Source organism: Macadamia integrifolia, chromosome 12 (genome assembly GCF_013358625.1).
Source record: "Macadamia integrifolia cultivar HAES 741 chromosome 12, SCU_Mint_v3, whole genome shotgun sequence".
NCBI classification, from domain to species: Eukaryota; Viridiplantae; Streptophyta; class Magnoliopsida; order Proteales; family Proteaceae; genus Macadamia; species Macadamia integrifolia.
Window position 1 is genome coordinate 11792741 of NC_056568.1, and position 14505 is coordinate 11807245.

At 36.5% G+C, this 14505-nt stretch overlaps 2 protein-coding genes across 3 annotated transcripts; one reads left to right on the forward strand and one right to left on the reverse strand.

Moving 5' to 3' along the window:
* Positions 1-345: 345 nt before the first annotated feature.
* Positions 346-8203, forward strand: LOC122057881 (magnesium transporter MRS2-F-like). The gene is made up of 6 exons (XM_042620228.1): positions 346-907; positions 2653-2934; positions 3680-3808; positions 5791-5936; positions 7506-7632; positions 7845-8203. Exons 1-6 carry the CDS (start codon positions 524-526, stop codon positions 8121-8123), a joined length of 1347 nt encoding a protein of 448 aa, XP_042476162.1. The 5' UTR covers positions 346-523; the 3' UTR covers positions 8124-8203.
* Positions 8204-8308: 105 nt separating this feature from the next.
* On the reverse strand, positions 8309-11335 carry LOC122057880 (pentatricopeptide repeat-containing protein At3g42630). 2 transcript variants are annotated; one of them, XM_042620226.1, is made up of 3 exons: positions 10980-11335; positions 10664-10730; positions 8309-9565 (listed from the first exon to the last, which is right to left on the reverse strand). In XM_042620226.1, exons 1-3 carry the CDS (start codon positions 11186-11188, stop codon positions 8408-8410), a joined length of 1434 nt encoding a protein of 477 aa, XP_042476160.1. In that variant the 5' UTR covers positions 11189-11335; the 3' UTR covers positions 8309-8407. The 2 variants fall into 2 exon arrangements, with proteins under 2 accessions (XP_042476160.1, XP_042476161.1); XM_042620227.1 differs by having other exon boundaries at positions 10950-11334.
* Between the last annotated feature and the right edge of the window lie 3170 nt (positions 11336-14505).

The following is a 14505-nucleotide window of genomic DNA, read 5'->3' on the forward strand; positions in this document are numbered from 1 at the left end:
TCCTAGCCACCCAATGCTCACTGCACCGATGTAGTGGCTACAAACGATTTTCACACCATAATAAGGGGTAAAAGAAAATTAAACCCTAGGGCTGGGTTAAGCAATAGATTAGGCCCAACCAAAGCCACATCAAACAAATCCTTCAAGGTTCTGCAAGTTCTTCAGCCCATGGGTCCAATGACAGCCAAAAGCCCAAGTCGAAAAAGTTTCGTTACATCTAGCGTTTCCAAAATGGCAAAAAACCGTTAAAAAGTTCCCGCCTTTAGATACGCCCACGACAATTAACGTCTCCTAGTTTGGCGGGAGCCTTAAACAATTTCACTTCCTTACACAATAAAATTTCTACATTTCTATCAATTTTCCTTTCCTATACCGATCAAACGACAAATTTTTAGGGTTTTATTTCAGAAAGTTTATATAATCTTAAATCAGATTTGCCTAATTTTGTCATTATTCTGTGGATCATCAAAGCCCATTAAATTGAACCAGAGCATTTGAGGAAGACAATTTGCAGGTAGATCAGATGAGGGCAAGAAAATCCTCATCCGAGGAAGAATTAAACCAGACAACCATCTTTCCACCGCAAACAAGACGGAAGGGCATCGGAATTAGGAAATGGCTCGTTGTATCGGAATCAGGTCAATCGCATCTTGAAGACATTGGAAAGCATTCAATCATGAAAAGGACAGGGCTCCCTGCGCGTGATCTTAGGGTTCTTGATCCCATACTTTCTTATCCCTCTTCGATTTTTGGAAGGGAGAGAGCAATTGTCATCAATTTGGAGCACATCAAGGCAATAATCACTGCAACTGAGGTTTTCGTGCTTAATTCCAAGGATCCAGCTGTTGTCCCATTTGTTCAAGATCTTCAGAACCGTGTTATGTGTTCCAATGTGGCTGCCCAGAGGGTAATAGTTGTCTGTAAATTTAGGTGTTTTCCTGATTATGCTCTTTTCTCTCTTTCAGATTGATAGTGGTTGCTATGAAATAATTATTATTTTTATATAAAGAGTCAAAATCTTGATCAGTTTCCTTGATTTAGTTATAGCTTCAACTTCATATTCAGGTGTATGAAGAGGATTTCAATTTAGTCTCCTTTAGCGGTATCTTTCTTTTTTGAATTACACCTGAAAGCTGAACTTTAATTTCAATGAAGGTTATAATATTTAACTCTCTTTTTTTTCACAACCAACAAGAGACAATAAGACAACAAACCCAGATAAAACATAGAATTCTTTGCCTATTCCTATCTGCAAACTACATGAGGGTTGTTCCCATGTTGAACTGACCTGTGCAAAAACAGGTATTCTTAGGGCACTCTGTAAAATACTTGTTTGGCCAAGGGCTTCCAAATGCATTGAAATATAAACCCATTCTGATGAATAACCAACCCAGAACGAATAGGGAAGGTATGGTGATCCTATGAATATTAATGTTCCAGTATTGACTACTGTTAATAAATATCAGCAAAAGACATTCTGCTGCTTCCAGACATGCTTTACTCCACATATTCTTGTACAGTCCAAGGGGATTCATCCTGTGAAATGTGGAATCAATAACCTTTGACACTTCTCCAACTTTGGTTTAGATGGAATTGTCTTAAGCTTTAAATTCCTTTTGCATAAATTCGTCTTCAATTGCAACCATCTTTCTCGGCTGCCAAGCATGGAAATAATGCTATGTTCTTACTGCATTCAAATTAACAAGTGTACTTCTGTACTGGGGGGGTGTTGTGCTATCCACTATGACTGCTTTATTACTAGGTTATTTTTGGCATAGTCTGTCTTCAGTAATTACCATGCAATTTCAACCAGAGCAGCCACTATTAATAGACAAAAAGTTCAACCATAACATTCTTTTCTGTGATTAGGAACAGTAGTAGTCGCTTCTTAATGCGTGTGCCATTGTCTAGTCATCTTCTCTTGAATTTATGTTAGAGGGCCTCAGTTCATTCTTTCCATTGCTTTTGGACACAATGCATGCTTATTGTTTCAATGAATTCACACATGATTGATTCCCTGTAAAAAAATTATTTCTGGGAGTTAATTTAATTACCTTACTGGACTACCTGAGTTTTTTTCCCAAGGCAGTGAGAGGGTGATTATACAGGGACTGTATTTATCATTTTGTATTTGCCACAAGGAAGTCGAATTATCTTTGATCCTCTTCTGTACTAGTAGCATTCCCTCATGCCAGTCTTATTAATGGAGATCCTACTAGCACAGGCACATTTAGTTCCCAATCCAGCATTTTCAATATATTACCAAGATCCTGAGAAAGAATCTTTCCATTTTAGGGAAACTACAAAATTCTATCAGCAATAAACATCCTCGCTATTTTAAATGTTCCTCTCGTTATCCTACAATCTAAGATATTTTATTAGTACCCACTGTATGTGAATGGACTACTGAATATATTATCGATCTTAGTTTCAATTAGCTCCTTTTGATCACTATATGCATTATATAGCAAGGACATCTGCATCTTAGAACAATGTCTTTGTCAAATATCTATTATTCAACAGTTGAGCAAAATCTGTTCTTACCACAGCATAAGTATTTTGCATGGATTCTTGATGATTGGAAGTGATGGACTGCTTCCCTTCTGGACATGTAAAGTTTTGTTGATTATTGGATTTCTTTTCTGTTCAAAGGCAACCGAGGGCTTTGATAATGACATGGAGGTAACAGAGAAGGAATCACAGGAGTTACCCTCATTTCATGCTCATCATGGATCAGAAAAACATGCAAACCTCGACATTTCTCAGCTGCCTCACCTTTCAAAGGATACCTCTATGCCGAAAATGAAAATGAAGGGCAGTAGCCCTATGACTGCAGTAGATGTGGCAGGAGCTGCAGGAACCATGATGCTGCCGTTTGAGTTCAGAGCACTTGAAGCTTGTCTAGAATCTGCTTGCAGATGTCTTGATTATGAGGTAGGTGTCTTTTTCCATTCACAGATTCCTCTAAGCGGCGGTCAATGACATCATCAAGGTCAGTCCATGGATATGATCAAATTCTAATGATCAAGGTCAGTCCATGGAGTTGATCTGATTGTGTGCAACAGATACAAATGACTTCAAAGAAAGAGAGATGCCATGCAAATTGAAAGATCGGAAAATTTAAAGCAAAGGCCAAAATGATACTGATCAATTCTTAGACTACTTAGCAAAGAATTAAGGACTTAAAAATATGATGAAAGATATGATACTGACTACTGTAATTGCAGAACCGCTTTGCAGCCAACATGAAGATGGTTAAGAATTTGTCGTTTTAAAACCATCTTATGTATATGTTCATCTTAAGTTTCAATCCATTGAATATGACAATGATGACAATGATAAGAATTGAGTACTAGTTGTTTTAATGTTTCTGCAATATAGTCTATACAGAAATTTCTGGTTGCTAAACAGTTGTTCCGGCAAGATCAAATATCTGTGGAAGCTGATCCCCATATGCATAGCAGTTGCTTAGCTTTCATGCTGTATAAAATGGTTTCAAATGAGTACTAGAGATCCTGCCACCCCTTATCCTTCCATAGGGTGCAGCATACCTCTACCAAAATGTTCTACAACTTCTAATTGTGGAGAATTTTTTAATGTAACATTGCTACTTTTAAGTTCTTATTTTAATTCCATTTGAGACTTCTGATCAAACTGCTTGGTACTTCACTTATAACAGACTTCCACATTGGAGCAAGAAGCATATCCAGCTTTGGATGAACTTACCTCTAAAATTAGCACGCTTACTCTAGAACGTGTCAGGCAAATAAAGAGTCGTCTAGTAGCAATATCTGGTCGTGTGCAAAAGGTAAACGGAAATCCTTCAATTAGAAGCCTCCATTACTACTTTTAAACGATGAATGCCAGGAATTCTTGGTTGAACTATATTTTTAATTCATCTTCTTGAATTATGGGAGTTATGATGATTAACATATCTTATGAAAGTCTTTTCAGTTTCTTGATTGATAATGAATCCCTTATCTTTTTTTTATTATTTAATTTGATTTATTCTATTTTATTGTGGAAGGGAAAGAACCATTATGGTATTATCATTCTTTACATCTCCATCTTCACAAATTTAGTCATTGCATCTTGTGCCATTGGTACATTTTGCAGAAAATGGGAATAACGATGGTAGCTTGAGGAGTTCCAGGAAACCATTTTCTAAGTGAAAAAATGATCTATCAAAAACTCAAGAATCATGTCTGATTCTTTACATGTACTAATTTCTGAAAATATCTTTAGAGGATTGAAATAGTTGATCATCAAGATCAACCATTGAAAGCTGAAAATGCTTGAAACAAGATATCGTTTCCTCAGGTCAGACCACTTTGAATATTTGATCCAAAGCATATACATAAGCCAAAAAGCATACTTACATCAATGAACTCTTAAAAAGAGTACCACATACAATGCAATTACTTTGTGAAGAAATTGTTTCTCAGGTGAGCTTTCTTCAATCTGAATAGAATGGTGTCATCATTTCAAGGAGGCATCCTATATAGTTTAACAAAAATTCCTTTTTTTTCAAGTAATTAAAGAGGTGGCTTAATGAATCAGCATGAATAATCAGATGGATCTTTTGGCTACAAGAAAAAAATCTTCCAACAATTTGATTCAGAGCTATAATGGTCATATCAGGGGTGAAGTGAGAATTTCTTGTATGATATATTATGGAAGGGATAATCTTAACCAATGGTTTGGGTTGGGTGGAGGGTATTTCAGACACTTTTTTTCCAAAATGGGGGAGTAATTGGCCATTGATTACTCCCAACCACGTCTGGTTGGCAGAGCCGGAAAATGTTCAACATATTTTATACCCCAAATGAAAAAATATGCTGCTAGACCAACTTAGTTTTTGTTCTAAACTCTGTTGATAGGTTTCAAAATAAAAAATAAAAAATTATTGATCCTACAGTTAAGATGTGTTGGAGTGCAAAAGTTTTGTTTTGTTGATAGGCAATCACAAAATAAAACTTTTATTATAAAAACAAATAAATAGAATCCACCAAAGAAAACAGAGGAAATAAAAAACGGAACCAAAGGGCGAAAGCCACTGGTCCAAACCTGATAGAGGAAGATCAAACCAAATGGCAATGCCCCCTCCCTCCATCAGAACAAAGAAAAGATCCCCTAACCCCCTCAGCCCCCCCCCCGGGGCGGGCGCATGCACACACACACACACACACACACAAAAAAAATCAACCCCCAGAACAACACCCGCTAGCAGAAAGAGAATGAGAAACTTCTTACAATGTACAACCTCAATCTCAATCCTAGAAGAATGATGTGTGTTTATCTTAGACGGCTCTTGAAGCTTCCTGCTTGACCGTACAAATTGTATTGGATCAACCTCTGGATCCATCCTGCCATTCTCCTTTTTTGTGCTAAAAAGAAGACCTGTTACAGAACCATGTATGCTCTCCCTAACCAGAAAAATAAGGCAACCTGAGGAAATCACCTTATCTGTTTAAGTCCAAAATATTTCTGTTGCAACACTCTAGAAAGTAAAAAGTCATAACTACTTTCACTGAGGGCGAAGTAGAAGTCTTGGAGTCACTCGGCAGCCATACATGGATATAAAAAATTCAGTAGGTTCTTCTTTGTCTTTTTATACTTTTCTCCGATAATATATATGAAAAATGAGGAAAAGAAGAGTAGAAAGTGAAAAAATTTGTGTCCTTGTTACATGGAAGCTGACGATCTTTCTTCAATCAAGCATACAGGTTGGTAACATATTGGAGCTGTCCTTCAATTATTTAGATCTTCTAACATCTTTGTGTTTTTCAGGTGAGAGATGAACTCGAACATCTACTGGATGATGACAATGATATGGCCGAGATGTATTTGACAGAAAAACTTGTTAGTCAGCCACTGGATCAGGCCTCCTTGAGTGGTGAATTAGACAATGATTCAATTAACTTACATGATGAAAGGTGATTATAATCATCTATTTATGTTATAAATAAAATTCAATTCAATCATCTCCGTAATAGTGCTTTAGATAGTTTACATCCTTAATATCATTGTTCTAATGTTGGTTGTTTTGATTGATCTTTATGCATACAAGAAGTTATATTTCTAGCCTATGTCAGGGTAACCTGCATTTGTCTGGGACATTTGAATTGAAAGAGTTAATTCTTGGTTTTACTGTGTAACTGTGCTGATGCTGAAAGTCAAAACAGATCAAGGAACATCCAAAAGATCTACACTTCCTATCTTATCTAAGAAAATGAATCATAAGCTGTGCATTTCATCCTCTTTAAGAGAGAGATGTATCATGGCCTCTTCTTATGAGCCTTACAATCAATGGGAATCAATCCAACAGGTCAGCTTGAATTCCATAAAGCACAAGGCGCTGAAACAAGATGGTGCGGAATGAGGAGAAAGCGTGTGATTCATTATTTTAGTTTTTAATATATTTTCATGCACAGGAATTAAATAAAAGGGATTCATTTGACTTTTGAGTCGACTTGGATTAGGAAAAAGCTCATATTGAGTTAAGAGTTGTACACTTAATCTGTTAGGGAAGGACTCAAACTGGTAGGATGACAAACACATAAAGTTTCAGGTATACCCTTATACCCTTACATACTTCTATTCTAACATCCTACACTGCTACCAACTAATTCAACTCTCTAACCCTTAGAAATCATAATTGTGACCTGTTGACTTGAGAACCAATTCTAAGAAAAGGTTACTGATTGTTTTCTCAAGAAGTTTTCGAGTCCATTACCCACATGGTTAGGATCTTGAAACCATCCAAACAGTAATTGATGCAAGTTGGGTTGAACTCTGGGATGTTCATGACTGGAATGACCGTAGATATTAAATTTGCAATTAGTTTAAAAGTACTAGTATAATGAACAAATATAACTTACACTGAACTAGGATACAGCATGATCAAACCCAACTTGGTCAAATTTTAAGAACCCGGAGATGATCATTTCAAGTGCTACAACTTGCCAACCTCCCTTCTCCAGGAGAGAAAATGATTCTTTCTAGATTTTTCCTAATGGGTTTGAAAGGTGTGTGAACAGATTCCTTAAGCACAATAATTATAAGAGTTTTTCTCATATTCATATAAAATATAACCTACTGTATTATTGTAGCTGCATCTCCTAGCCACCACACTGCTCTTCACACACACACACAGAGGGTCAAAAGGTTGAGGGCATAATAGAAAATCTAAGAATTTCTTTTGGATTTGAAACATACCTTACATGCCAAAGTTCGTCAAGGATCTGAATATCATTACTCTCACCCTAAGACCTTACTGCAATAAAATGGTCATTAACATAATTGTAGATCTTCGAGAAATTTAACAAAGAACTAAATTTGTTGACAAATTGTTAAAAGCAACACCACTGAACAAGGCTTGACAAAATAAAATCTCTTTCCTTAGATTCACTTCCATATTGCTGAGGTTAATTGTGATCACATCCATAATTTCTTTGTTTCTTAGTCATTTAAACTTGTTCCCATAATATCTTTTGGATTTCCAGGGAGGAAGAAATAAAGACCAACGGTGGTGAAAGCTTGAGCACCATTAAGCCTAATATTGAGGAATTGGAGATGCTATTAGAAGCTTACTTCATTCAGATAGATGGCATATTAAACGAACTTTCCACGGTATATATTTTCTCTCTTTCTGCCCATGTTTGAATCTTTAGTTATATGGAAGTGCTTGTAGTTTGACAAAGTTTGCTATTACAACCCTCACTTAAGGATGTTATAACTTCAAAAATATTATCATCATCCAAATTTCTTATGCAATTTTCTGTTTTAAACTCTCAAGTCATCAAAATTTATTGAAATAACAAGAATTTTCTGTTTGTTATAAGTTGAGGGAGTATGTGGATGACACTGAGGACTATGTCAACATTATGTTGGATGACAAACAGAATCAACTGCTGCAGATGGGAGTGATACTTACTACAGCAAACTTAGTCATCAATGCAGGGATTGTTGTTGTGGGTTTGTTTGGAATGAACATTCATATTTCCCTCTTTGATGGGGTCCCTGGGCAATTCTGGGGGACTGCCCTTGGAACCATGGGAGGTGTTGTGGCTTTATTTTATATAGCTCTAGGTTGGGGCAAAACTAACGGACTTCTTGCATGATTTTATTGCTCTTGTATATAACACTTAAATATGTATCTTGGAGTGCCTGAAAGGAAGTTGCACTATACAGTTTGAACTAATCATAAAGGTTGACATAGGTTCTTTAGGTGAGCTTCATTAGCAGTGCAACTCAAGAGACTTAAAGATTTATTCCAGATCATGAATGGTTACAACTACTCACTCCATTTGGTGTAGATAGCAACATTGAATAATTTACTATTCACTTACTAAAAAAACAATTAATATAAACAATTGTTGGGATAAACACAGACTCATGCTAGTTTTCAATAATTCCAAAAGATTTGGTTCCTCCTGTGCTCTTTCTTCAGATACATTGCAATTAGCTCCTTGTATGTCCACTTCCTCTGTTTCTTGTACTCCATGAAAGCTTCTGAGCTTGAATGGAAATCCCCTTTTCCAAAAACCTCAAACACTAAAGGATCCGTTGAAACAATAGGTGCATTATCAACATTCATTTTGTTTAAAGCAAAATTCATGTTCCTTCCAAGTTTTCTGTCTAGGTATGCATCAACCACACATCCATATGTCACAAGGTCAGGGATGACCTTTTCATGTTTCATATGTTCAAGGCTTACATGTAAATCCCAAAATAATGACATCCTTGAAAAAGCCAGAGACCGAATATTAAATGTATTAAGATCCGGAGAAAATCCTGCATCCACCATTTTTAAAAATTCTCTTTGCAGGCTTTTCATTTTAAACCTCCCAGCATATGATAGAAGAAAATTGTTCCAGAGAAGATTTCCCACATCCCTCCTACCAAGATCAACATCCTTCAAGAACTCACCTAACCTATAAAACTTCCTTTCCTTTATATAGGCAAGTGCTACAGCCCTAATTGTTGTTGCTTCTATGAGAATTCTAGACTTTTTAAGGCGACCATAGGCAACTTCCATCTCAGTTAGAGAACCAAATGCAGCATAATAGCTAACGAAGGCATTCGCAGTAGCAGAATCCACATTGAAACCACTTTGAACCATCTCCTTCATAGTTGCTTCCATCATTTCAAGCTGCCCTCCCTTTCCAAAACAAGAGATGGCCACTGAGTAAACTTCAGGAGACAAGTCAAAATCCCTTGAAGTGACTTCGTGCAGAATTCTGGTTACTTCATTAAAATGCCCCATCTTCCCATATGCATTCATTAGATCTGAAACTACCTCAATATTAGGAACAAATGAGCTAGCTATAATTTCTTCCCATACAGACTTTGCATAGGAGAAAAGGCCATTCTCTGCATGGCACAGCATCAGAGCTGATAGGGTAGCAAGGCAAGGTTGAAAACGATCAGATTTCATCTCAACAAAGATTTTCTGAGCTATATGAGGCATTTCTGCTCTACCCAAGAGCCGTATGAATGACGCAAAATCTACATAATGATCATTCCCAAAGACAATTTTTTTCTGCTTACAATGCCAAATGATCTGTTTTAGGACCAAAAGCAATACAAAATAACACACATTAGTGCACTTCCACAGAAAGACAAGCCAAATCAAGAAAACATCCAGTAGCAAGAACCACCATCAGCCCAGTAAAACTTAGACATGGAAAATTTTAGCAATATTGGACACAAATATCAGGCATTCCAAAACAATGTAGAGTGCGCTGACAATGACAAACATTTTGTTACGTAGAGTGATACTAATAAATAAATGATAGAAAATATGTATATAGACAATCTGACAAAATAAAGGGGGGGTTATATTAGAATAAAAGATTCATACAGAGGAAGCCAATATCCAATGATAACCATAGGACAATAAACCTATCTATTCAAAGTCTTATTACAGTATTTTATTTGCTAGAAGTTGCAACATAAGAACCCCCTAAAAATCACAATTTTAGTACTAGAAGCACTCCAAAAAAAAAAAGTATACTTCTCATTCTTTTTAATTCTTTTAGTTGTTGTAATGACAAAAATACATCATTTATTTTTTCATTTTTGAGATATCGTTTTGCATAATGTGGTCATTTTATATGCTTTATGACCAAAATGCAGTAATCAGGGGGTAATAGACAAGATTTCGTCTATGACAGGTTTAATGGTAATACAAATTATATCAAAAACCATGTCAGTTGAGTCCCTGGTAATTCAAGGGGATTCACAAGTTGTGGTGAAATAGCTGTTGGCAGCCTTAAGAAGTTTCTGGTATCTGCAATCTTTAATTAGAATATGTCAGGAACTAGCCAACACAAAGAATACCTTGTTCATGCAAGTTCCTAGATCAAACAACACGATAGGAGGAATGGTAGAGAATTTTGCAAGAACGGGTTCTATATATATATTGACACTAATCAAATAAAGGTGTACCTGGATTAATTGATGTCTTATAAACAGATTGTGTCCAAGAAACTAGCAAACCCAGCAAGTTATGGGCACAATACTCAAGTAACATAACAACAATGGAGCGAGAAAACCGACCTTAAGGTTGTAGACTCTGAATATTTGTTCAAAAAATAAAAAAAAAAACAGGGGTATTGAGTTCAATGTAAAACTAGAGCAGGGAATTGGAACTTCAGACCTGTTTCAGTGATCTGAGAACTTGAATCGGATCGTTCCCATGTAGTTCTTCCAATTCTCCCTTCAAACTACAATAAATTAAAGAAAAAACCCTAGTCCACGGTTAGTTTCACAATCAGTGGTAAGAAATTGCATACCAAGTTCAATCACAATAGACAAATCAGTAGAAAGCCTAAATTTGAAATCAAAGAAAACCTTTCTGCAATCATGATTATTTAACTTCTGGGAGGCATGATTCAACCTAACTGAAATCCCAAATTGAATAGTTAAAAAAGAGAAGAAGCAACCTTAACATAATCTGCAATAGATTCAGTCACCTTTGAAGGGCTGAAAATCTTTGAGAGCTTGAGAGTTTGAGAGAGACAGAGTCACTGAGAGACTGAAAAAGAGAGTCGTCTTTCGCCATTCGGGTCTTGCCGTCTTGGATTGCCAACTTGGCTGAGCTGGCTCCTTCCGTCCTTCGCCCAACAAGAAGACGGAGAGAGAAAGAGTCACCGGAGACATGGATTGGAAGAAACAGAGACATCAAGTGACTGAGAGAGTCGCCGGTCGGAGATGGAGAGGATGAGGGTTTGGGGGAAGTGGGGATTTTGGAACGATGGGAAGATGGGAAAATCAAATTTATTGGGGAGAGGTTCTAAAAGGCAAAAGGCAGCATGTTTCCAAGGCTCCAATCCCCGCACGGCCACTGGGAGCAATAGAAGAAATCCTAAAAGGCCAGCCACAACAGAGGTGAATTAACTATCCTGCCCATACGAAAGGCCAAAATCTCAATTATTATATTGATGTTTTTATTAGTGATCCCATTGGCATGATTCCTCTCCAACATTCTAATCCACATCCGATGGCTAGGAGGGCCTTGGGGTGCAACGGATGCGCGTTGTCAAGATTGAAGGGGTTGGATAGAATCTGGATCCCTCTCATCGGGCCTTGCATTGGTGGAGGGGTCATATTGCCTTTTAGGGAACTCTCTCAACACCCCCATAAAAAATAAAATAAAATAAAATAAAGACAGGATCGTTACACCATGAGAGTATAGTTTCCAACCAAACAGAGGTGATTTTTAATAAGAAGAGAGAATTGTGGGTCCTATGAGATGTGGGCATATACAAGAATCTATACACTAGTATCTTAGCAATTTTCTCTCAATAGAAAAATGGGATGAAGAAAAAGTAATTGGTCGTGTTCCCTACATCCTCTAGTGGGGGAGCAAGGCACATGGGTATCCACCAAAGAACACACCGGGGGTCATTTCATGGGACCTTATGAGAAATTGAGAGGGCATAGAAAATGTGACAAGATATCATTCTTTATCCCTGTATTAAATAATATTAAGAATAGGAGACTGGAAATGAAAGGTCCTTTCTCACATCTGCTTTCCCATCACATTGTCAAAACAAAAAAAATATTGAAAGCATCAATGTGGATTTAGTACATGAAGCCAAGCCACGATATGATATAAATATATATATAAATCATATATTTCCCATTATATAGATAACATCTAAACTTATCTTTTCCTAGGATTAGAATCAAAGTCAAAGAATGATATTAATGTTGGCATAAGCCACTCTCCTAGAAAAGAACCATTTCCATTACACTCATAAATACATCTCAGTCATAATATACAGTTTAAAATGTAGAGGAGGATGGGATGTTCAATAAAATAAGGGCATATGGAGGTGTAGGAGAACTTATTATACCACACAAAGAAACTTTTATATTTTTAGAAAAACATAAGCTTAAAATGCACAAGCCAATCCTATTTTTATTTTTTCTTAAACGGCACGAGCAATAACTAATTTTGGGGATTGAATAAATATTTTCAAAGTTCAAATTAATCAATATAAAATAAATTTGAAACCTACTTGTCTTGCAATTTATTTTCTTATCCAGAGGATCTAGGTAATTTCCCCGGAAAAAAATCGTCTGCAATTCCGATCTCGTACAATTCCGTGAAATACCACCTTCAGGGGGTGACACGCGTATTGATACCAATGCAATGGTCTAGATCTGATTTAAATGTCTCTTCACTGATTTAATGTTTTATTAGTTATACCAGATTTGGACCATTGTATTGGTATCAATACACGTGTCACCGCCTGAAGGTGGTATTGTACGGAATTGTACGAGATCGGAATTGCAGACGATTTCAACCCTCTAATTTCCCCATTTTAAAACTTTACTTGCAAGGAACAAAAAAGTATCTCACAAGATTTCTTACCAAATCCGAACGGTCATCTATTTATTCTAAGAACCCCACCTCCAATTTTTTTTCCGATATCTCCCCTTTTTTCTCTGTTCATACAAATGAGTAACCTTCTTGATTACAGAGATGGAAACAGAGTCGAATAAGAACACAATGATACAAATCTAATAATAAAAAATACAAATACCCTTTAACAATCTGTATTTAGTAATAATAAAAAGACAGATTAGAATTGAAATCAAATAAACAATCAGACCAGTTTGTTAGAAATGAGTTCCCATAACTACTAACAAGATACAATGGTCTCAAAAAAGTTCAATCCGTCCAGGTCCATAGCGAACCTCAGAATCTTCGCCTTCTCCGGCGGCGGTGCCGGTTTCTCCATTTTCTTCTCCATCAACCCTTCGGTCGCCGTCGAAACCCGCTTTAGATCAGTTCCTGATCCCTTACGTCCCTCTTGAGTTAAAGGAAAAGCAAGTGAAGAACCCAACGAGAGACCCAATGTCTCCATAGCAATGGCGTCAAAGGGACTGAAAATCCAAATCATTGCCGTAATTGAAGCTTTTCTTGGAGAAATGAAGAATCGATTGGAAAATCCGAGAGAGACGAGGAGTTTGCTTTATAAGGAAAGAAATACCTGGAATAGCTTTGAGGGTTTTGGAATTTAGAAAGCAAGGAATGAGATTGCTTGGAAAGCCCCTAAACCCTGAAAGGATTCCTACTTTGAGTGGGACACGGACGTTGGACACGTGAGTAAGATTCATAATCCGTACTACGTTCCGTATAGAAGATTCCGTGCGATGTATCAATGCCATGTATGTACCTGGGCAAGTGTTTAGAAATTTTTTTATTTTTTTAATTTTTTTTTAGATGGGTATACCATATGAAGAGGGGAGGGGGGAGATAAGAGTCAATCGCATAGTAAAAATGGGAACGTCCAAAAGAGAATAGATGCAATTTACCTTCCAAGACAAATCATCTTACTTAAATTCTAAATTCAAAATATATTAAAAAAATACGTCTAAAGTACTATTGAGTAATGTGACTTGATTATGATGTTGTTCATTGTTGTCAACATAACCAATAAATTCTCAGATTATCACATCTTTAGTTGGAGATGGGAAACATCACTTTGAACATGTTTTTCTATAGATGCATCATATTGTAGCTCAATTTTGGATCCATATATTAAACTTGAGTAGAAGGTGATATCATGATAAATGTAGTCCTTCGAGTCAACTTTACGTCGATGAAAAAATCATCAGGAAGATCGAAGTTTGGGAGAAAGAGAGAGAAAAATGGTCAATTAAGTAGACATTACATCACACAAGTCAATTGTATAAAAAAAAAAGTATTTAAAAGGGATAGGCTTAACGTTTGCCTTTTTTCCCGAATCTTTGGGAAACAAATGGCAAAACGCTTTTAAAACGGTAGAAAACCAAAACACCATTTTAAATACGCTTTTGCGAACTAGGGTCAAGAGCATGGTTCCAACTTCCAAGTATCAGTATCGAATCACCCTTATCGGTTTGGCAAGTGTCCAATCTCGATACCTAATTGTTACTATATCGATTGAACAGCACGAACCAAGGGTAAAAAAGTTTTTAAAAAAAAAATCATCTTTTTTAAAGATA